General features: G+C 34.5%; 1 protein-coding gene across 7 annotated transcripts in view; it reads right to left on the minus strand.

Annotated features, from left to right (window-relative positions):
* The window catches only part of LOC149529182 (putative LRR receptor-like serine/threonine-protein kinase At1g56140), a 329200-nt gene that overhangs the window by 261025 nt on the left and 42355 nt on the right, over positions 1–25820 (minus strand). For 4 of the 7 annotated variants that reach the window (XM_089809251.1, XM_089809252.1, XM_089809253.1 and 1 more), the window contains exons 3-5: positions 22863–22934; positions 22546–22617; positions 22289–22360 (exon numbers count right to left, since the gene is read on the minus strand). In XM_089809251.1, coding sequence (XP_089665377.1) covers positions 22289–22360; positions 22546–22617; positions 22863–22934 — 216 coding nt within the window. The remainder of the gene's footprint in view (positions 1–22288; positions 22361–22545; positions 22618–22862; positions 22935–25820) is intronic. The other 3 variants (XM_089809254.1, XM_089809255.1, XM_089809250.1) reach the window with 1 other exon arrangement.

A 25820-nucleotide genomic window follows, 5' to 3' on the forward strand; every position in this document is an offset into this window, starting at 1 on the left:
CAATTTCCCTTCGATTTGATTCAACGTAGAGCTTGATCGGAATTGTCAGTCAAAAGATATGGTCATTTTAGTGCCCAAAAACTGGACCTTTTTGATGCAACAACACGAATTAAAAATATCTTGTTATATTTTTAATTTGACATTCACATTTTGAAAAATATAACTTAAATTCATTTTATGTTATATTTTTAAATTACTTTATCAACTAAATTTTCACTTAAAGTAACTATAGTGCACTTTATGTTATATTTTTAAGTTGTTTACTTTTTGATTTTTCACTTAAGTGACTGTATTAACTATATAGTTCAATTTAATTTTTGACATTTAAATCAAATGCTCTAATAAATATTACTTATTAAATGATATTTAAATGTTATATTTTTAATATGATATGTAGATATAATTTATGTCCGTTTAAGTTGTATTTTATTGAAATTAAATTGACATGTGCTAATTAAATCACTTAAAGTCATCAAAAATAGACTTTGTCTATGTCATTACATGTAAAATCCATCAAAAGTGGACTTTTTTCATGCCATTGTATATAAAATTAAACTTAGAATGTAAAATCACTTAAAGGTGGACCTTTTTTATGCCATTACATGTAAACTCACTTAAAATGTGCAATGGCATCAAAAAGATGAGGTTTATGTGTAATATGTCATTGCACCAAAAAGGTGAGTTTTTCACTTCAAACATTCATACACATCCAAAAGGTGAGTTTTTAAACTAAAGACAAGTTTTTAAAACATGCATTCACCTCTAAAAGGTTTTTTTTTTCATTATGACAAGTTTTTAAAACATGCATTAACCTCCAAAAGGTGTGTTTTACATAGAAACTCATGTTCTTGCCCTTCCAAAACCTGTTTTTGAAGAAACTTCAAGCAATGAACTCTCAAGAACCCGTTTTTGAAGATTTTGCTTGATTTCTTCCATGAAATTTCTTGAAATCTTCTCCATTTGAGTCATTTTTGCAAATCCATGGGTTTCCAAACATTCAATGTTGAGATTTCTTGCTTAAAAACGTTATTTTTATCTCTATTCAAGGGCACATTTTAGAGAAAAATGCCTAGAATCCTCATTTTTGGATCACTTTTTTGCAAGGGAGTCATTTTGGCATGTTTTGTTGTTTATGATACATCTTGGCTCGTGTTTTGCACTTGAATGCCAAAAACATTTTGATTCATGCCCTTTGAGATTCACATTTTTTGCAAAAATGTCCCATGAACATTCATGTGCCAACAATGTTGGGATTTTGAGCTTTCTTAGGGTACGTTTTTGGCATTGTACATCAAAAACGCCTCTCTTGCTGCTCACTACAGATTTCTCTTGCAAAGTTTGAAAAGGTCCAAGTTTCTTGAAGAAATTTTCAATATTGGAGCTTCTCCCTCCTTCATTTTTGGCACTTAATCATCATGTAAGTGGACATATTCTTTCTTGCTAATAAATTTGTGCTTATTTTTCTGATTTTATGCACATTTTAGATTGATAATTTACACTTGTTATAATTATTGTCATGGAATGTGTATTTTTCCTTTAAAAATGAAAAAATGATTCATTTTAATGTTTTTGGTTTTTCCCCAAACTCCAAATTCGAAATTACATATTGAAGTGCTTTGCTTCTTGACATGTTCAAGTCATTTGCCAAAGGTACGTTTTTCTTTAGAAGTTTGTGTTTTCTGTACTTGCTTTCCGATTTTATCCACTTTGAAGAAGTTACAAGTTCTTTCCCAAGAAGCCTTGATCATGTTTCATTTCATGCGAAAGCATCATTACATTCCATTTCCATCTTTCATGTAACAACGCTTTACATCTCATTCGTCAAATGCGATTACATGTTTTCCATCGCATTCATCATCCACAGATGCATTTATCTCATTTTCCACTTCCATTTTCACTCATCTCACTTTCTGTGTCCACTCCCACGACATGATTACATGAAAAGCCTTACGTGTAATTGCATGTCCAAAACCCGTTTTTGACTTAAAGCCACTTTTTGAAAAGTCAAAAATGTCATGTGCATGTTTTCTCATGTACTTTGACTTCACTTTTCCACCAAGACAACTATAAAGTTCATTTCACCTCAAGTTACATTCCATTTTTCATCTTCCATATGCACTTATGCCTCCATGAGCAAATACATGTTTTTCCACTTTCCAGGTCATTACACATTCCGCATCTTATCCATTATCTACACTTACATGTAAGCTCATCCTCCATCCGCATTCGCATCTCATCTCACTTTTCATTCCTCCTTACATGTTGCACTTACATGTAATCTATTTTCCATGCAATAATGCCTTGAAAACCTAAGTCACGCTTTTGAAAATCAGCAATCTTCATTTGCACGCATTCCCATGCGTTCCACTGTCACACATATCCATCATTTCCATTTTCACTTTCACTTTCATTTTCACTTCCATTTCCATTCACATTCCATCTCCATTCACTACATATGTATATGATTTCTTTTTTCAAATCATTTCATTTGGTTTACTAAGTTTCAAATCCGTACTCAGACCTTTGTTGTTGATTAAGAATCAACTTGTATGGCGATTCCCTCTGATGATGTGTTTATGTTTTGGGATTTTTGTCTTGCAGCACAAACACAAAAGATGCCCTCGCCATCTAAATCTAAGGGCAACATGAAATATCAATTTGATAAAGAGTTGGCTCATGCAACTCCATCTCAAGTTACATTTATTCTTGACAACATGTTAGACACAAAGATCAGACATGTGGACATGACTGATTTTCTGCGAAGAATGGAAGCCTCTAATAGTCACGAGATGAAACATATCAAGAGAAGTCATATTCACTTGGTATCTCCATTTCCCATGGCTGCCATAGAACCTAAGTTTGTTCTCGGATGCGCAAAGCATTTTAGCCCAAAGTCAAAGAGAATCAAAGATGCTGACGGCAAAGTTATAATTAGTCTTGATCCAGAAGGTATCAAGCAAATTTTCGAAGTGTTGCAAAATGCAAAGTGCGTAGATCTAACTAAAGAATCATCTTTGGAAATATGGAATGAGAAGAGAGATTATCAGAAGTATGTAAATAATACAGGTTGGATACCAAGAGGAGTAACTTCTCGAGATGGCCAAAGACCGTTCACACGTCTAACTTCAAGCAAGAGTACAAAGACCTTATCATTCTTTTCAGCAAGGTTTGTGGACTTAAAGATTCCACCAATTTTGAGCCATGGATGTACAAATTCATCTTCTAGATCATGCAAAATAAAGAGCACATCTTTTGGGGAGAACTTATTAACACTACACTCTGTCAACAATTGCTTAATGTAGGAACTTCAGTACCTTTCTATATGAAATCCGACCTTGTATACATTGTTTCTACCACGTGATCTTTCTCTGGACTCTCAACCAAAAGAGATCGTCTACAAATTCCAGTTTGGGATTACTATGATCACATCACTTTGGCTAATAGTAAGTTTCATTACAAAAGAGTCCAAGATGCTTTCTTTGGGCATTTTCGGTGTTTGTTTGATAGACATTTATCCATCAAAAGGGTATCTGATGAAGTTTGAGAGAAGGTAAATCAATACGGTTGTATCTTTATTCAATTTTCAACTTTTACTTATTTGAGGATTGGATACTTTATATTCTACTGATAAGATCATTATGATGGAATTAGCTAGACAAATCATGGAAGTTCAATCTGATTAGCCCGCTTTGAATAGGCCTGGTTTTGGTATTTCTTCTGCCAAACCTTTAGTGATTGGGAATTATTTGATCAATTTTGTACATAAAGAAAAAAATATGGAAGCAAAAATTGCAACTCATCACTTTGAAGAAATTCAAAGTCAGATTTGACTTTGATTACCGAGAGATGAATTCTCAAATTAAGAGGGCTTTCACACATGTTCATCGCATCGAGGATGTTTGAATTGACATGCGAACAGAACTAGATATAATGAAGATGGATTACTGCAGATTAACTTTGCAACAAATCATTGATCTTAACATGCTTGAGATCTCATTGGATTTCCAAATTGAAGATGATGGCAATGTTCTTGATCCCAAATTTCATCAGGCAGGTTTTGACAAAAGATGCCATTTTCCCATTCAATGGTAGCAGAAGGAAGGTACATCCATCCTGAATAGATTTCAATCCATTCTAGCAAAGACTAACAAGTGGCTTAAAAGTAAAGGCTTAAAAAAGTATAATCCAAAGTTGGGTTTGGATTGTGGAAGTTTTGGTCCTCCTAGAAGGAAGACGCAGCTAGAAATTACAAGAAATGATGGAGTTTCTTCTGATGCAAAGAAGTCTCTTAAATTCAAGTTGAAGGGTGGAAAGGGATCTATATCATCTCAAATCCCTGAGCCAATTCAGGAATCGAAGGAGGAATTAGAGACAGAATTAGATGAAGAAGATGAGGAAGAAAGGGAAGTTATGATCATATCTCCTCCGAGGCCTACACAAACTCATGCACCATCCATGCATGAAGCCCCATTTTTGGATGAGATAGATGCTGATGTGGATTCACTTTCCACTATTTTCACACCTTCTATTCCAGTTTCAGAAGTCAACACGTTGGCTCTTCCTATTTCTCCAACCGCTCCTCTCATTTTAGCAAATGAACAATATGCACATTTGGGGAGTGCGTTCGAAGATTTTCCAACTCACTTAGGGTCAAGTTTCTCAACTTGATACATCTTTGACAGGTTTTGAGCTTTTCATGACAAAATCTTCTCATCATGCATCTATGAATTCAGCTGTGCAGACTGAATCTTGCTCAGTCACAACAGAGATACAATCAAGATCAATGCCAATGGTCTCCATTGTACCTGCTTCCACAAATGAAAGTTTCAACTTGCCTGCATGGTTGAACAAGAGCACAATGAAGAGAAGAAACGCGGTTGTACCACCAGATAACCTTCCTGTCAAGAAAACTAAGTCCAAATCTTTGAAAGATAAGATTGTTTCAACGATCTTAGTTTATTCTGAGAAAACCAAGTTTGTAGAAATTGCTGAGCCACTAATGGACAAACCAGTTGAAGAACGAACTTGTTCTAATTATAAGTTCACTAAGGTAGAAATCGGGAAGCAGTCACATTTGAGTTGTTTACAAGATGCTCAAGATGCATTAGCTAATGTGTCGAAAAGTAATCATGAATTATGGGAAAAGAAGAATTAACTCAAACAAGAGGTTGCTCGCCTAAATGAAGTCATTCAACAACAATCTTTTCAGGGTGTCGTTAATGTGTCTCACACATTCAAGGAAAGAAAGTTGATTGAAGTTGCTAAGTCTTGGATAGGGGAAGTTATCTCTGACGAGGTTCAAGCTATTACAGAGACATTTATAGTTCTTAAGCGTATCAAAGATATGAATAAAATGAAGCAACGCTTGATTTCCTCTTTGATTCGAGAAGCAGATGATTTCAAGGAGATTCTCAATGACTCAGATGAAATTGCTAAATTTGATTTAGATGCCATGGTTTCATGTGACATTCTTCCGTCCTGTGAAATGTTCTTCAGGTATCAAGGGCTTATGGGTTATTAAGAAGAAAGATTGAGAAAACTGATTACAAAGTTGCAAACAGCTCTTGGAGATTGTCAGATGATAGAAATAGGAATCACATATGATTTCGAGCAAGTGGGATGTCAAATTCTTGATAAATATGGTAATCTGATTGCAGTTGAAAGAGCAAGTTCAGGATATACAATCAGGATTAATGCTGATTTAGATTCTGAAGATTTTGGTTCTTATACGATGAACAAGTTTGTCCTGTATAAATAATCGACAAAGCACTTGCTAGATTCTCTGATGACAAATTCCAAAGTTGTACAATCAGCATATGCAGATGCAGTGAGGATAGAGGCCATATCGGAGGCAATGGAGATTCTTGATCTCCCTACAGTGCGCGATGTTATCATCAAATTCAAGGCACTAAAGAAAAATCTTTAAGATTGTTATTTTTGTTTTTATTTATGTTAGTAGATCAAAGATGATGCATTGCATGAAAAGATGTAATTACATGTAATGCGCGTTGCATGTGCAGTTGCATGTAACCTAATAATTTCTCTATTAGTTAGACTAGGTCAAAGTTGGTTGGGTTTCTCCCACTTTTTCCTCCATCTTTTTCTCAACCCTTGCGCCTATATAAAGAAGTGCCCCCTCATTGTAAAAACCATCTTTTATTGTATGCAAGAGAGCTCTGGAGAAATTGTGCTAGCAAAACTTTGTTTGTGTTGCACTATTTTGATAGAAAAGTGAATACAAAGGAGCAATTGAGACTTAACTTTGATTGAGTGAGATTGTTACTTGTGCAAATTAAATGCTTTGTTTGTGATTTGCATGTGTTATCTTTCATACATGTAATCTTGTGCTCTTGATAATTGAGTATAAAACAAGTTAAGAAGCAACTAAAGTCGGAGCTTTGACTAGGAGCAATTAAGGAGATATATAGTTAGAAGCTTTGCATGTAGCTTATATCTCTTCTTGATTCACAAAATAATTGAATATATCTTTACTTTTGGAAGTCTTTGTGCCCTATTAATAAAGATATTCATATAGAATTACGACCGGACTTAGAGCCAAATCATTACACTTTCAGCTAGCCTTTGAGTTAGAGCCGGTTTATCAATATCACCGTTTTCAGCTTTTAGATAGAAGTGTAGTTAGAGATTTCACCCTGCCTATTAATCGCTCCACGGGTTAGTGGATTCTTTCCTGAAAGTTAAGAGGAAAGAATATAGGTTACACCCTTTACAAAAATCTCTCAACTTCTTGTTTACCTTGAGTTGATCCAAGGAACAGTGAGAAGGGGGAGTCTTCCCTTTAAAGTACGAGAGACTGTCTCACATGCTATGGCTGGTCATTCTATTTTGCGACTAGATTTTACCCAAAACTATCAGTTGCAAAATATCCACCCAACAAACTTAACAAAAAGTGTCTTATTGCTACGATAATATCGGTGACCCTAGAATTGACGTAAGAAAAATATCAAAGGCAGCAGTGTACTTTTTGTATTTTGTGAAACAAAAATAGGAACCCAAAGTCTCCTACATTTGTCTCGAATAAGAATTCAAGCAGAATAAACAGTAAGACACAAAGTCTCTTGCATTTGTCTTGAATAAGGATTCAAGCAGAATAATCTATAAGACACAAAGTCTCTTGCATTTGTCTCGAATAAGGATTCAAGCAGAATAAACAGTAAGGCACAAAGTCTCTTACTGAATACTCTCAAATTTAATAAAAACATTTACAAATGAAGCCCAAAATCTTCAGCTCTAAGTAATCCGCCACTACTAGACTTACAATTTGTCCTCCTGTAGCACAAAGTCTTCAAAAGTTCAAATTGGCTCTGAATGCAATAGGCAACTCAAAATCTGCACAATTAAGTTCAAATCCCTCTTGATCAAAGCTCCAAAACTCACAATCAACATCTAAAAAATGTTGTCACATAACAACTTGAATCAACACAAAATTTGAAAGCAAGTTGCCTCTTTTATTGAAAGCAATCTGATTTACATCCAAACACAAAGTCTTGGAGTGCACAATACAAATTGGCAGAATTTTCTTGCCTTGCCAAAAGATGATTATTTACAATGAGCTCCCTCTTTTATATAGGAAAATAGGAGAAAGAAAGGTGGAGGCAAAAGTGGAACAACCTCAACTATCATGACTTATCTCTAACTAACCACTTTGACTTTATTCAAAGTTGCTTGCCTAATGCAATTGCAACTTGATTACATGTTACAAATTTGCACGTGATACTATCACATACACTTACATCATGCTTTTCCATCACATGTAATATGTCAATTACAAATTATTTTTTAAGTGTCTTACAAGACACAAATTCTATTACATCAAGCTTTATTGGTCTTCATGCTACTACAAGATGCCTGATATTCTACAATTGTTGTGCTATTGTTTGGTGGAAACATCTCGAACCGGAGTATGAATATGTATCCTTGATTGTTTTGTTGAGTGTTCATTGACCATCTTGAAAGCACTTTATACCTGTAATCATTCTTTCACCTCCTTGTAGGCTCCATCATGTGATCACTTCTTGCTTCGCATTCCTCTTTCTTTACATGTGTGGGGTTATACATGTTGTCGTTATTGAGTTTCTAGAAAAAGCCATTGTATGTTCCCTCAAGCATAAATGGGTCCATTTCTCACTTTTGATGTGTAAAAACATGGATTTGGGAAAAGTATGAACAAGGAAAGTGTTTAAGATAATTACAGAGAACAAATGAGCAAATGGGTTAAGCTCATAATGGCTCAAAAATAAGTAGAAAAACCAAAAATGGTTTTTTGGTGTGGATTACATATACAAACAGCGAGTTTTAAGATGTGCAACTGAGGAATGAAGTGTAATGAAATGAAAACATAGCATGTTTTAATAAGTGTAAATCATACTACGTATCCGGTAAGCATGTGGGAAATTCTTCTTCATCCATAAGGCAGCCATATGGAGATTCATGGAATGCGTATCAGTGGCATTTATACTTGCATTCACATGAGGGGAAAATGGTGAGCTAGCCTTTCTTTTGAGAACGGGATTTTACACCCGACTGCATATGCAAGTAAATGAAACCTTGGACAAGCAACTTCAGAAGAAGATGGAAGATAGGAGCAACTTCATGCACACAAAAAGAGATACAAATCTGAAAATGGAAATGACAAAGGTTTGCAAAAACAAACAAAGCAAATATATACAAACGTCTTAAGGAAAATAACCAAGAAAATTTACCTCGACTCCACCAAGAATGAGAAAAATAAGTCTTTATCGAAAACTTTAGAAAATCTGATATAAATCCGAGAGATTTAGGATTTTAGATTTGTCCAAAGCCAAAGACTTAAATAGTTCTAGAAATCCAAACAACATGGTTCGAATTTGGACATGTGGAGATAATTAGAGAGATTAAATGGCCAAGACTTGGAACAAACTTTGACCAAATCAATGTCATATGCAAATGCATTCAAAAATGAAGTCCAAAGTATATCAAGTGATTTAAAAGACTTGAATGCAAGCTAGGAAAGATAGGAAATGCTTTCACACTTACCTTGATCCAATCTCTTGATGTTTTGGCGCTTTTGAGCAAAAAATGTGCCCTAGATGGGTTGAGAAATGAACAAAACACTCAAAAAACTCCATTTTCTAGTAACCCAATGTATTCTTTGGCTAATTTTAAGCAAAAACGACCCTTAGATCATCAAAAACAACCAAGAAATGCTCAAGATATGAGCAATTGAAGGCTGCAAAATTCATTTTTGGAGAAAAACAACCAAAAAAGTGAAGTTTTGAAAGCCAAAAAATGTGTTTTCGAGCTAAAAATTGCCACTTTTGGGTGTTTGACCGAAAATCTCATGTTATGAAGTAAAAACACACTTTTTGGTTGCATTTGCATGTGAAAAATGTGCCCAAAAACCCTTCAAATGCAAGCTTCTCATTAAAAACGGGATTTCCTTGTGCAAATGCATATATTATAATGCATGCAATGTACTCCAAAATCACCACTTTGTGTTTTTCATTAAAGACTTAGTGCAAAATGCACTTTTGGAAACCATTTACATGTATTTGAAAGACATGCAATTGGGCAAAAAATCGCCACTTTATCTTGGTGAGGTTTTAAAACATGAAAATACATTTTAAAATGCATGTCATTGGGCCAAAAAATGTCACTTTGGCTTAGGCTAAGTGAAATGGGTTTTTAAATATTACATACACATGTAATTGGGTCCAAAATCGCCACCTAGTGAATAAACAAGTTATTAAAACATGTATTTTAACATAAAAAGTTCATTAAGTGGTAATTTTTAAAGATATATATGCAATAAGTTAGAAAAAGAACATTTAAATGCATTAATATATATAAAATAAACTTATACATGCAAAAACATATGTAAATGGGTTAGATTTTCCCACATACATTGATTTAATAAATTTTCAATATGCAAAAGCATATTAAAAACCTACTTAATTGAAAAAGTCCATTTAAATTAATGTTAGGACTTATATTTTATTAAAAGTGGGTTTTCACATTGTGATTTGCATGTTGATGTATGTTGTGGAGCAGATATTTTGCAACCGACGGTTTTGGGTAAAAATCCAGTCGCAAAATAGGATGACTAGCCATAACATGTGAGACAAAGTCTCTCCTACCTTAAAGGGAAGGTTCCCACTTCTCACCGTTCCTTGGATCAACTCAAGGTAAGCGAGAAGTCGATAGATTTTATAAAATGGGTGTTACCAATATCCTTTCTTCTTAACTTTCAAGAAAGAATCCACTTACTCGTGGAACGAGTAATGGGCAAGGTGAATCTCTAACCACACTTCTATCAATAGCTAGAAACAGCGATACCGATAAACCTTCACTAACTCAAAGGCTAGCTGAAAATACCGGTTTGGCCCTAAGTCTGGTCGTACTTCTATATGGAAAAGCTTTACAATTAGGGCACAAAGACTCCTAAAAGTAACAATAACTTAACTATTTTGCGAATTAAGAAAGAAGTATAAGCCACAAACAAAGCTTCTAGCTATATATTTCGACAATTGCTCCTGGTCAGAGCTCTGGCTCCAATTGCTTCTTAACTCTTTTATATTCAATTGACGAGATACAATTGCCAAGAACACAAGATAACATGAATCAAAGATAACTTAGATGAATTATAGACAAAGCTTATAACTCATACAAGTAACAATCTCACTTAATCAAAGTTAAGTCTCAAATGCTCATTTGTATTCACTTTTCTCTCAAAATAGTGCTACACAAACAAAGTTGTGCTGGCACAATTTCTCCAGAGCTCTCTTGCATAAAGATAAAGATGATTTTACAATGAGAGGGCACTTCTTTATATATGTACAGGAGTTGAGAAAAAGATGGAGGAAAAAGTGGGAGCAACTCAACCAACTTTGACCTAGTTTAACTAAAAGAGAAATTATAGGGTTACATGCAACTCGCATTACATCCTTTTACATACATTTAACTCCCATTACATGTAATTACACTTTCATACAATACATCCTCTTAAAACTACGAACATAAAAACAAAAACAACAATCTACAAGATTGTTTCTCAGTGCCTTGAATTTGACGATGATATCACGCACTGTGGTAAGATCAGCAATTTCCATGGTCTTTGATATGGCTTCAATCTTCACTGCATCTGCATATGTTAATTGCACAACTTTGGAATTTGCTGCCATAGAATCTAACAAGGGTTTTGTCGAGGATTTATACAAGACAAACTTGTTCATTGTGCGCAAACCAAAGTTTTCAGAATCTACATCAGCATTGATCCTGATTGTATATTCCGAGCTTACTCTTTCAACTGTAATGAGATTATCGGATTCATCAATAACATGGCATTCTCTCTATTCCAAATCACAAGTAACACATGTTTCAACTGCTTGACAATCTCCAAGTGTTGCTTGCAACTTTATGATCAGCTTACTCAATGTTTCTTCTTTGTAACCAATAAGTCCTTGAAATCTGAAGAACATTTCACATGACGGAAGAATGTCACATGAGACCAAGGCATCTAGATCAAAACTTGTCATTTCATCCCAATCATTGAGGATTTCCTTCAAGTCATCCACTTCTCAAGTCAAAAAAGAGATCAAGTTTTGCTCTATTCCATTTATCTCTTTGACAAGCCTAAGAACTGGAAATGTCTCTCTGATGGCTCAAACTCCTTCAAAGATGATTTCTCATATCCAAGACTTAGTGGCTTCAATCAACTTTCTCTCCTTGGATGTTTGAGATATAACAACAACACTTTGAGAAGATTGTTGCCGAATGATCTCATTCAGCAATGAAACCTCCCGTTTCAATTGATTTTTCTTCTCCCATAGCTCATGATTCCTCTTTGACACATTAGCCAATGCATCTTAAGCATCTTGCAAACAACTCAGACGTGATTGTTTTCCGATTTAAACCTTAGTGAACTTGTAATCAAAATGAGTAAGTTCCTCTGCAGGTTTTTCCACCAAGGGCTCAGCAACTTCAACAAACTTGGTCTTATCTGAATCAACCAAAATCCTTGAAACTATCTTATCTTTCAAAGATTTGGATTTGGTCTTCTGAACAAGGAGATTATCTGGCGGTACGACCACTTTTCCTCTCTCTCTTGTGATTCTGCTTAACCATGCAGGTAAACTGAAAACTTCATCTGTAGAAGTAGACACAATGGAAACCATTGGCATTGATCCAGATTGTATTTCCATTGTAACAGAACAAGATTCAGTTTGCACAGCTGAAAGCATAGGAACATACTGAGAGGACTCTATCATGAAAAGCTCAAAACCCGTCAAAGATGTATTAAGTTGGGAAACTTGACCACTTGTGAGAGTTGGAAAATCTTCAAATACATTTGCCAAATGCTCATATGGTTCATTTGTAGGAATGAGAGGAGCAACAGAAGAAATAGGAAGGGCAATTGTATTAACTTCCAAGATTGGAATAGAAGGAATGAAAATAGTGGAAAATAAATCCACATCGTCATTTATTTCATGTAGAAAAGGCTCTTCACGTATAGACGGTGCACGAGCTTGTGCAGGCTTTGGGGGAGATGTGATCATGACTTCCCCTTCTTCATCTGTATCTTCTTTATCCAATTTTGTCTACAATTCCTCTTACGATTCTTCCTATGGTTCTTGAACTGGTTCAGAGATCTGAGGTGACTTAGAACCTTTTCCACCTTTTAATTTAAACTTGACAGAACCCTTAGCATCAGAAGATGAGGCAACATCTTTCCCCGTAATCTCTAGTTGTGACTTTTTGCCAAGAGGGCCAAAGCTTCCACAATCCAAACCCATCTTAGGATTAACTCTTTTAAGGCCTTTATTTTTCAGTCATTTGTTAGTGTTTACCAAGATGGATTGAAATCTATCCATGATAACTGTACCTTCCTTCTGTTGCCACTGAATAGGAAAAGGGCACTTCTTATCAAAGTCGGCTTAATTAAACTCCGGATCAAGAATGTTGCCATCATCTTCAACTTGGAAATCTGAAGGGATCTCCAACATGTTAAGATCGATTATTTGCTGCAAGGTTAATCTGCAGTAGTCCATCTTTATGATGTCAAGCTCAATAGTCCATCTTTATGATGTTAAGCTCTATCCTCGTATCAATCCACATGTCCTCGATGCAATGAACATGTGTGTAAGCTCTTTTCATTTGAGAATTCATCTCTCGAAAATCAAAATCTAATCTGGCCTTGAACTTCTTCAAGGTGATCAACTGCAATTCTGCTTCCATATTCTTTACTTTAGGCACAGAATTGATCGAATAGTTGCCAATAGCCAAGGGTTTAGTTGAGATAACACTAAAACCAAGACTATGCATAGCATCTTAATCACTCTACACGTCCATGAGCTGTCTAGCAAGCTCCATCAAGATTATTCGATTTATAGCATACCTAGGTAAGGTATATGGCTCGCCTCTGAAATCCCAACTCTCAAGTATATAAAAGTTGGAAACTGTATGAAAATACAGCCTTATTGACTCACCCTGTCCCATGCTACATCAAATATTCTCTTGACTGATAACTGTTTATTGAATAAAGCATTGGTAATGCCCAAAGAAGGCATCTTGGACTCTTCTGTAATGAAATTCACAATTTGCCAAAGTGATTTGGTTATAGTAATCCCAAATAGGAACCTGAAGATGATCTCCCTTGGTTGAGAGACTAGAGAAAGATCCCATGGCAGCATCAATGTAGACAAGATAAGAGTTCATGTAGAAAGACGCTGAAGTTCCCACATTGAGTACCTACTGGCAAAGTGCAGTGTTGAGCAGCTCTCCCCAAAATGTGTTCTTTGTTTTCCATGATTTGAAACATGAACTTGTACATCCATGGCTCGAAATCAATAGAATCTTTGAGACCACAAATTCTGCTAAGAAGGATGATGAGATCCTTGTACTCTTGTTTGAAGTTAGATCAATGAACGATCTTTGGCCATCTAGAGAAGTTGTTCATTTTATTGTCTAACCAGTATTGGTTGACATACTTTTGATAATCACCTTTCTACCCATTCCAGCATGCCAAAGATAATTCCTTAGTTAGATCTGCACACTTTGCTTTATGTGGTACTTCGAAGATTTGTTCAATGACCTCTGGATCAAACCTAATGACAACCTTGTCATCAACGTCCTTGATACTCTTTGATTTTGGAGTAAAACATCGTGCACAACCAAGAATAAATCAAGTTCCATGGCTGCCATAGGAAATGCAGACACCAAGTGAATGTTACTTCTTTTTATGTGTTTCATCTCATGACAAACAGGATTTTCAACTCTTCGCAAAAAATCAGCCATGTCCACATGACCAATCATCGTGTCCATTACATTGTCAAGAACATATGCAACTGATGATGGAGTTGCAGGAGCCAACTCTTTATCGTATTGGTATTTCATCTTCCCTTTGGATTTTGATGATGAGGGCATCTCTTGTATTTGCGCTGCCACAGAAAAATCCCACAACATAAACACATCGTCAAAAGGAATCGCCATACAAGCTGATTTGCAATCACCAACAAAAGTTCAGAAATGGATTGGAGACTTTGTAGATCCAATGAAAATGATCTCAGAAAGAAATCATCATGCATATGCAGTGAATCAAGATGAAATGAACGAAATACAGAATGAAGTTTTATGAAAATGGAAAATGGAAAATGTAATCAAAATCGGGTTTTTGGAGGGCAAGAACATGTTCTTCAAAAACGGACTTTTCGAGGGTCAATACATATATTAAAACATGTTTTTTGATCAAAAACGGACCTTTTTGGGTCACATATTTTAAAATGTGCATCTTATCAAAATTGCACTTTTTGGGTGCCATTACATGTTGTAAAATATGCTCTTAAGAAAAAATAGATCTTTTGGGGGAAGAAGCATGTTTTAAAATGCATCTCACTTTTATGATGTAAAAGCATAAAAACTTCACTTTTGATGCAATAGCATCAAAAAGGTCCACTTATGATAACCTTTTGATGTAATGATATCAAAAAAGTCCACCAAAGTAAACTTTATATACAGTGACATGTAAAATGTCCACTTTTGATGGATTTTACATGTTATTGCATATAAAATGTCCACTTTTGATGACTTTTAAGTCATTTAATTCACTTAAATTTATAAAAATGTGACTAAATGGGCCATAAACAATATTTATTTATCATTATTAAAAATATAACATATAAACATCATTTAAAAGTAACATTTAAATAAGCATTTGATTTTTAAAACCAAAAATTAAACTGAAACTATATAGTTGTATAGTTACTTTAAGTGAAAAATTAAAAACTAACTCAACTTAAAATTATAACATAAAGTGCACTATAGTCACTTTAAGTTAAAAATTTAAAGTTAAAGTAACTTAAAAACATAACAAAAAGTGAATGTAAGTTATATTTTTCAAAAAGTGAAAGTCAAATTGAAAATATAACATCATATTTTTAATTCGTGTTGTTGCACCCAAAAGGTTCACTTTTGAAGCACTAAAATGGACATATCTCTTGACTGACAACTCCGATTGACCTCTAGGTTAGACCGAATCGAAGGGAAAAATGAATGACATGACATGAGAAAAACCAAAAGATTAAAAACAAGCAAACACAAACTCAAAAACAAAGAACAGACAATGAAGGCTTCAAAAATCAAGCAAAGGCTCGACAAAAAAAAAAACAAAAAAGACTTGACGAAGGCCTTCAGTAAAATGATTTGATATATGAATTTAAATTGATCAATCGATCAACATTTAAGCAATTGAATATCAAATTCAAGCTTAGAGAAACGCGAAACTAGCTTGAAAAAGTTTCGTGTTGTTACCAACATTTTGTGGTGACAAAATGCAAGACAACTGATTTGAAGCAGGCCCCTAGGGTATGATACATGAAAATTGATACGTGCCCCAATGATCAAGGATTCCGGAGGAGTTCTTCATACTCAAATGTATAGATCAAGACTACTGACAATGACATTATCCTTATGGTCATTTATGTGGATGATTTGATCATCACTAACAATTCAGCATATTTGATTCAAGGAATCAGAAAAAGTTTATGCTAGTCTTTTAGGTACTAATCTCATGCTCATGCACTATTTCCTGGGTATTGAGGTTTTGCCAGTAGTCTTCTAGTATATTAATTTCTCATTCCAAATATGTTAGGGCTCTATTAGACAAATCTTGTATGCATGATTGCAAGATTGCATCTATATCCATGGAGTAAGGGCTGAAGTTATCATCCAAGTCTGATTCTCTTCTAATTTATGATACTACATACAAGCAACTAGTGGGCAATCTCATCTACCTCTCTGCTACTAGACCTCATATTAGTTTCGTATTCAGCTACATCTCGCACTTTGTGACAGCTCCTAAAGTTGATCACTGGATGGCAGCAAAGCATGTGCTTTGTTATATGATGAGCACTACAGATTATAGACTTCTTTACTCTTGGAGTTCTAATCCCAGACTCAATGGGTTCGCAAATTCAGATTGGGGAGGTTTTGTTGACAATAAAAAGTCAACTTCTGGATATGTATTCAATTTGGGATCCAATGTCGCCACCTAGACTAGTAAGTAGCAGCAGGTGGTTTCTCTCTCCTCTATAGAGATTGAATATAGAGGGCCAGTTAAGGCAGGTTGCGAAGTTTTTTTGGCTTTGTCAAATGCTTGGGGATATGCAGATGTCACCAACAGGACCGACCACTTTGTTTGTTGATAACGAAGGCGTTATCAAAATAGCACGAAATCCAATGTTTCATGAACAAACCACGCATGTGGATGTTCGTTGTCACTACATACAGCAACTGGTTGAAGACATGACAATATACTTGCAGTATGTCCCAACAGCGGATTAGACTGCCCTCTTGGTCTAGATAAGTTTGTCAAATTCAAAGCACAACTTGGTGTTGTGGATAGATTAATCATTTTTGGGGGTATTACGATAATAGATAGCTTCTATTGTTATTTAATGGTTATTTGTTTGTAATCTAATGTAAATATCAAAATGTTTCTAATATTTAGTTAGTTGTTAGCTAAAATAGAATGTTTCTATTCTTTGCGATCATTTCCTAAGGAAACATAGTTTACTCTTTTGTACATATTGATCGCTATCAATAACAAGCAAGTATTTCAACAATTACTTTGTAATAGAGCAGATGTATTCTAAGGGACAGTGATGGAAACACCGTGGCGATTGGTGTCAAAGTTAGATCTGATTTATATGCAATAGGAATTTTAACTTTAATCACTGTTTTGCAGATGTATATGCAGATCGAACAATGTTTTGTTTGATATTCTTTATTGATCACAATATCACAATTATAATATTTAGATTTCTATCAATATCAAATTGTTATGAGTTGATATCGATCTGCTATGAACTTTAAGTTGATATCAATCTAAGATATAAAATGACAATGTTAATTCCATATGAATCAATATTGAAATGTGATACAACAATATTGTTGAGACATGACTATGAGTCACTGTTGTATCTTGATTATGCACTCATTCATTTATGTACTTCACAACGTATCAATATCAGTTTGATAATTATAATAAGTTAGGAGACATGTCTCTATGCGAACATGGTTCATGTAGAGACGTGTCTCTACATGAGACATGTTCTCACTAATCTGCCCAATAACAATTCTTCAGCACTCTTGATCAGATTGATAAGTATGTTGTAATTAACATATATACACATTAACGATAGCATGATTAATTATTATATTGAACTCGATCATACGTGCATCCATATATACATATAGATATAGATATATATATATATACACATATATATTATTGGATATATACATGTATAATTATGTAATAACCCCAACCGGTTATAACTTTGTGAAACACCAAATCCTTCTCAAATTCAATTGTTTGATATTTTGTCAAACACTTTGCAAGCAAGCTCTAATACCACTGTAATATCCCTTGCCCAAACTGACTGATTTTAGCGCAAGGAATATTATCAAACACTTGTATGTTGTCTTTCTCTTTTCTGATTTTTTTGTGTTTCAGATTGTTTGATATAGTTTGAATGATGCTAAGAAATTTAGTATGTTCGCAAATGATATTACAATACCTTTTTCAATGAACTAATATGCAAGTGCAGTTCTTTTTGGTATTTTCAATGCATATACATGGAAACTAGATATGGAATGAATACCTACAGCCAACTGACATTTTGACAAACAATTGGCATATAACTATTATGCTAATCATATATGCTATTAGATGGACATTTCGTCAAACAAATGGAATGCAACATATATCTCCTTTATTGAATTCATTCTCATGTACAATGTTGCTATGAATTTACCAAGACAAATGGGCTTACAATAATGACTACAGCAATGCCAAATCTGATTCTAAGTTATCACTTACAACAACAAAATTAAATGCCTAAGAGTACAATGCTAACTACCAATAGTTGCAAGAGGAACCTGATAATAGTGATGCCCAAAGATGGAGACGAAAGTTGCAATCGAAATCAAGCATAAATACTGTAGTGCAAGTACTGTAGTATGGCACTGTTCACGCGTATTGTAGCAACAAGAAAAAACGATTACTAATGGTTGCCAAAGATGAATCTTCAGGTCTACGCTCGATAGTCCTTCAATATTCTTCAAACCCTTCGGTCATTCCTTAACTTTAAGCACAAATAGAACTCCAGAATGAAGCTCTCCTGAATGCCAAATTTAGTGGATATTTCACCACCTCAAATGGTTGCAACACTGAAGAATTGACGCTCTCCAATGGCTAATTGAAATCAAAAACCCTTAGTTTCTTCTCCCAAGTTTATATCAAATGCAATTGACAATAATCGGATGCTTAACAATGAAGCTCTTGCCTCTATTTATTCTTTTCCTTCACCCTTCTAGAAGGAAGTAAAATATTATTTAATTGCATTCTCTAGAAGCTTCCCCCTTTCGAAGGCAATAATTAGTTGTACTTCTAGAAAATGCACTCTCTAGAAGCTTTCCCCTTTCCAATACAATAATTAGTTGTGCCTCTAGAAAATTAAATTAATTAAATATAAAGTCACCTTTTAATTTTAATTTATTTAATGACTTTATAAAAAATTAATTTAATCTATTTCTCCTTATTTCTTCACTTAGCCTTCGGAGAATGTAAAGGCTAAGAACTCCACTGAGATGCTAAAAAGATGGGGACATTAAAAATTATAATTAATCATGCATTATAACAATTATAGCAAATAATCAGATCAGTATACAGAAAGATAGAGATTAAATACTCAAGGCCAATAGACCACTTATGCATTTGATTTCATTGGTTAGGGCAATCCGACCAAAGCTACAATTCTCTAACAATTGGGGCCAAGAAACTTCAGGTAGGGACAAACAATCAGGCTGAAGCTCAGGCAGCACTGTATGTAATTCAAAAGGCAAGGCAGTTTGATGTGAAAAAACTAAAGTTAGGAGATCATTCATTGAACACAATCATGGCAATTGTAAACACCACATCCAAGGTTTGGTATCTTAATAAATACATCAAAAACATCTGTGCTCTTCTTAGTTAATTTCAGAATTATAAGGTGACTCATGTCAAGAGGGAAGGGAGTGTAGTGGTGGATGTATTGTCTAAAACAGGAGTTAGATTGGAGGAAAGGGATTTGGATGGAGTTGTGGAAGACTTTTGAAATATTGCTTGAGAATGGTTAGATGGATAGAAGGTGGCTGGGCTATGGTAGAGCCAACTATGTGATTCAATATTAATTAAATTTATAAAGGGCACAAGATGTAGTTTAATTAACTTGGAATCGTGCTTATTAATGTCCGATCACAGCATCGGGCGGGGAATGATAGAAACAATTATGAGATGGAAAGAGATAATGCCAACTTGATCACATGGCACATGTGTAGGTACCAAAGTCATTAAGGTATGGACACGGTAGACAGAAGGATCTAGAAGCAGTTGAAAAGGCTAGTTAAATAGATAACTTGTTGGGAGATGCCATTGGATTTGGATAGAATTGGAAGCGTAGGAGAGGAAAGGGCTCACCAATGGAGGTGAATTTCTCTCTGAAGACTATAAGAACCCAATGGCCTTTCTATGGGAAAATCCCAAGGTAGAGGATGGATGGCATTTTCAAATATAAGGAAACCAGGTTTTTGAAAATAATGGATTTATTATTAGGTGTTGAGTTTCTGGAAACTGATTACAAATACAAAGCTAATGTAGATATATTATCAGCAATTATAGCTTGGCCACTGCAACTAGGTAGCAAAGAGGAGACATTGTGAGTTATGTAGGTTGTTGTCAAGGTGGAGTGGATGAGGCACATGGTTCTGATACTTGCAGTATGCATATGCAGAGGCGGGGTTTGGATTCTTGGTTGCCAAGGAGGAATGGTGATAACTCAAAGACCCTGGGGAGGATCGACAACTGTTTCTTGTATGGAGTATGTTAAAAAGGAAGGAAATCAAGATTGTGGCAGCTCAAGCTGTATGGAATGACTTGGAGGAGTATGTAAGACAAAATGAAGCAAAAGAGGTAGTACAGGCTCGAAAGAGAGCACTTGGCAAACAAACTGCAAGGAAGTCTGTGTGCGCTCGGCCCAAGCCGCAACATGAAGGGAAGCACAAAATCAAAGGGGAGAGAATTATCCCGGAGGACTCAACTCTGAAGGCTGAAATTAGAAAGACAAAGAAGGCGAAGGTCCAATGTGCTAAGGAGAAAGGATTCGTGTAAGGTTTTTTCACTCTGTTTGAATGTCTGTATGAAGGATTAAGAAGTTGTTAATAGCCCTATAATGTAAATGCGTATGTCTCTAGATGGACTGTCTAGATTTTGTTTACTTGACATTTTGTGTAAATGTAAGTGATGTTTATAGCATAGAAGTTGGGTATGGGATGTCAAGGCAGTGTAGCTTTCTCAGGAAGGGACAGGGTAGATGAAGATGGTAAGGGTGTTGCTGGCAGGAGTAGTTCTGCAAATATGAAATACGGATGTAATCAAATTTTATGATTAATAAAATATAGGAAAGCAAAGATCTTTTTATACTCAACGACACCAGCCATTTGTTTTTGAGTTTACATATGGTGACAGTGACATGGGACTACATCATACTCCTTGCAGGAGCCACCTAACTGCGCCACAAACGAGGCATACATAGTCTACCCCCTTGTGGAATTTGAACTTCTAACCTCTCTTTCAAGAGTACAAGTTCTCCACCACTTACTGATAAAAAAAATTAGTGAATAAATAGAACTCGGTAAATCCTTTACACTAGTAATAATTTATAGGTAATGTTAGTTTGTGCAAGAAGTTTCACATTTGTTGGTTGATGTGGTCACTTTATATAAAATGCTTTTATAAAATTGTCAATCAATGTGATGTTATTCCAATTGTGCAATATGTTTTGATAGTTGCCAAGGGGCGATACCAATCACATGGTTGTCCTACAAATGATAATTCATTCTTCTCTTTAGACATTACAAGAGTTGCAGGTTGATTGCTGATTTGAATTTTTAAATAGTAGCATTGCTAGGTTTATAACCCATGAGAACTCTAAATTATTGCAAGAAATTTTTTCTTTGGCTTGTTGACTGTATGTTTTCAAAAGTTCTTTGTTCTCTACTTACTTTAGCAAAGCCAATATATTGTATTGTATTGCATAAGGTCTGTGTCAGACAGCATAATTGTGCCTTCGGCAAAGGTGCTTTGAAAACATTTCCAAGGGCTGGGAAAAAGGACCCAAGATTAACATGATCCCTGTGACAGTCAAACCTTGTAAAAAAATTTGAGAAATATCTTGGTAATGGCAAAGGTGCTGGTGCAACTTCAGAATGAGATGAATAAATTGTTTCATGCTCATTGGTGCTTGCTGCTAGTTCACCTGTTCTCTAAATGAAAGATTATGATTTGTTGGCTGATGTTAGTTCCAATTTAATCGTTATTTTTCTTTTTTTTTTCTTGTTGGAAGAGTAACAGAGAATATTTCTCTTCCAAGATTAAACGATGATTGGATGCAAGAATAGAGTGTGCAAAATACAGTGAGTGGGGATTAGAAAGAAGCTTTGTTAGCTTTGAAGTGCTAATAAATGGTTTTTAAGCAGTGAAGCGGATAAGCAAGCTGCAAAACAATATTTTTAATGTTATTTGTTTTTGTTTGCAAAATGAATGTTGTAGAAGAGTTTGTTGCAAAGTTAAGTTGAAGATATTTCCATTACTAAGGTTGAGTAAATAAGCAATAAATATATATATATATATATATATATATATATATATATATATATATATTAAGAGAGAGAGAGGGGGGGGGAGAGAGATTACAATACTATCAGATTCCGAAGATTTCCAAGCTCCTTTGGGACAGGACCAGAAAAGTTATTAATGCCAAGGGCCCTGGAAAAATGAATGTTCTTTAGCATTACATGGTGCCAGATATAGTTGAGATGCAATTCAAAATTTTGTTGGAATGTGCTGACTAATATGATATGAATGATTTAAAATAATTTTAACTAATCAACATGATTTTGATTTAATACATTGAACTTAACAAGAAAAAAAATAGAGGAAGAAAGACTCACAAGTATTGCATCTTGGTAAGGTTGCCCAAGAAAGCAGGAATGCGACCGCTAAAATAGTTTTGGTTCAGGTTCCTACCAACAAAATTCACAGATCAATAAGTGAATAATCAAAAGTGTATCAAAGTATCACTCTTTGAAGTGGCATCAAAAGAATGAGGTAACCTTTCTAAAGATAATTTAATCTATATATGTAATTTTTTTTCCTCTGATAGGGCATTTTAATCTATTCTTTGGTAAGTTTTTCATATAGAGAATATCACTTTTATCATGCAGCCAAGAGGAACAAAAAATTAATATTAAAGAAGCTCTAAACTTACAAATCGAAGAGGTATGTCAGATTAGCCAGTTCTTCTGGAAGCTCTCCTGTTTTGTCCAATGAATAAACCTTCCTGAAAGAAGCAATATCCTTGATGGCTTAGTACTGAACACACTTTAAATTTCAATTAACATTGTAAAGAGTTCTCAACCTTACTCTAGAAAAATTAGGGCAAATAATTACCAGCTAACCATTAATCTTCATCATTTTACTGCATGATGTTCATGGACAAAATTGAGTTTAAGTAGAATCAATTAAACTAAACATAGTTTTGAAAAACAGTCCAAGTCAAATTAATACGTATAAGCTGGACTTATATTTGAGGAATTTCCATGATTGAAACAAACCCAACACAGTAGAGCTGATGTAAGAGGATATTCATCAACCTGTATTTCACCAATTCTTAATATGTCTCAGGATTCAATCTAGGAAAACTGAGGTAACTTACCATCATTTATAATTTATAGCATGGGAACGTATTTAAATCATCTAAGTCTTGTTCAACAAAAGAAATTCTAATTTTTTACTGTCAACGCCTATATAGAGCTATGTTATCAGAAATGAGAAAGGGAAATTGTAAGTGCAACCACAATGTGACAAGAAATGAGATATGTAGAAGTTGCATAAAACAAAAGATTTTGTACACAGATATTTTCCAAAATTCACATTTGTTATCTAAAAAATTAATCCTAAACTTTAATTATAGCATTCCTTATTTATTGGCATGCATAAAAAACTAATACTTGACTTCCTGGAATACCTAAAGACACTGCAAGTAACCTCCTCTCAATTTCCAAAAAAAACCGAGCATTATCAGATTAGTGGTGGGATCATTCCAAAACTGGTGCACTGTCAGCACATATCCATCAAAGAAGATTTTTTGGAAAAGAAACGATGGATCATGAATGATTTTAACAAAGTCCATGAGGAAAGGACTTAACTCCACTTTACAAACCCTGCATTTCCAAAATTATCTATGAAACTGGTACTCTCGTGGCACTTTGTACAATTCCTTCTCGCTGTTCAATGGCATTTTACCTTATTTTTTATTAAGAATAGTTTATAAATCTTTACCAATCCAAAAACAGCACGGCAGAGTATGCCTTTGTTCACTTAATACAGTAACATAATGCTAGACCGTACTAGTTGCTGAGTTTAAATATATACAATTACAAAATCATGAGGATATATCAATGATAACATCTAATAACTATGACTGAGCTTAGAAAACTATCTAAGTCCCATGGATCAAGTATGTTATTGCTGCATCAAGCAGCATATGTAGCATAGGCTTCTAAAGGAGGGTAACACTGCTGGAAGATTATCTGCATCAGTCTCCCAATCAGCTGCATCAGGACCATGTGACTTGCTAATTTCCTCGTTTTGTTCTTTAACATTAATCGATTTCTCCTTCACAAACTGTTTCAAAGCTTCACTTTCTTTTTCATCGAGCACTTCGCTATAGGTATGAAAACAGTGTGCTGATTACACATCAGCCTTGAAAATGAGTAGTGCTCATTTGTGTAGCAGGATCATGAATCTGCTCTTTGTTATCTGTAGCACTGCTGAAACTTGAGACATAATAAGATAATAAGTGAGTTTTTGATAAAACCCAGTAAAGTCTCTTCGATTACCTTGGAAAGCCTCCTCATTCCTCTTTTTCCAAATGGGCCAAAGAACTTCAGCTGTAAAAACAAACCAGAAAATGTTGAGATTGAAATCAAAAGATTCCACATTGTTGTCCTGCATTTTGTCACCACAAAATGTTGGTAACAACATGAACTTCTTCAAGCTAGTTTCAAGTTTCTCTAAGCTTGAATTTGATATTCAATTGCTTAACGTTGATCGATCGATCCATTTCAATTCATATATCAAATTGTTTTACTGCAGGCCTTCGTCAAGTCCTATTTGTTTTGCTTTTTGTCCAGCCTTTGCTTGATTTTTGAAGCCTTCATTGTCCTTTCTTTTCTTTTGAGTTTGCTTTTGTTGGTTTTTTGTCCTTTGGTTTTGCTCATGTCATGCCTTTCGCTTTTCCCTTCGATTCAGCCTAACCTAGAGCTCAATCGGAGTTGTCAGTCAAGAGATATGCTCGTTTTAGTGCCTCAAAAGTGGACCTTTTTGGTGCAACAGCACGAATTAAAAATATGATGTTATATTTTTAATTTGACTTTCACTTTTTGATAAATATAATTTATATTCACTTTTTGTTATGTTTTTAAGTTACTTTAACTTTAAATTTTTAACTTAAAGTGACTATAGTGCACTTTATATTATAATTTTAATTTGAGTTACTTTTTAATTTTTCACTTAAAGTAACTATATAACTATATAGTTCCAATTTAATTTTTGGTTTTTAAATCAAAAGTTTATTTAAATGTTACTTTTTAAATGATGTTTATATCTTAAATATGATAGATAAATATTGTTTATGGCCCATTTTGTCACATTTTTATAAATTTAAGTGGATTAAATGACTTAAAGTCATCAAAAGTGGACATTTTATATGCAATTACATGTAAAAATCCATCAAAAGTGGACATTTTACATGTCACTGCATATAAAATTCATTTTGGTGGACCTTTTTTATGTCGTTACATCAAAAGGCTATCATAAGTGGACCTTTTTGATGCCACTGCATCAAAAGTGAAGTTTTAATGCCTTTACATAAAAAATGTGAGATGTATTTTAAAACATGCATCCTCCTCCAAAAGGTCTGATTTTGCTTGTATGCATATTTTAAAACATGCATCCTCCTCCAAAAAGTGTTATTTTACTTGTATGCACATTTTAATCATGTTCTTGACTCCAAAAGGTCCGATTTTATACTAAAGCATGTTTTAATATATGCCTTAGCCTCCAAAAAGTCCAATTTTGAAGAACAGCATGTTTTTGCCCTCCAAGAACCCAATTTTGATCATAAGTGGAGATTTTCTTGATGGATTTACATGAAATCTTTTCC

The sequence above is a fragment of the Cupressus sempervirens genome, chromosome 11 (assembly GCF_028749045.1).
Source record: "Cupressus sempervirens isolate cs-2001-9-10 chromosome 11, ASM2874904v1, whole genome shotgun sequence".
NCBI classification, from domain to species: Eukaryota; Viridiplantae; Streptophyta; class Pinopsida; order Cupressales; family Cupressaceae; genus Cupressus; species Cupressus sempervirens.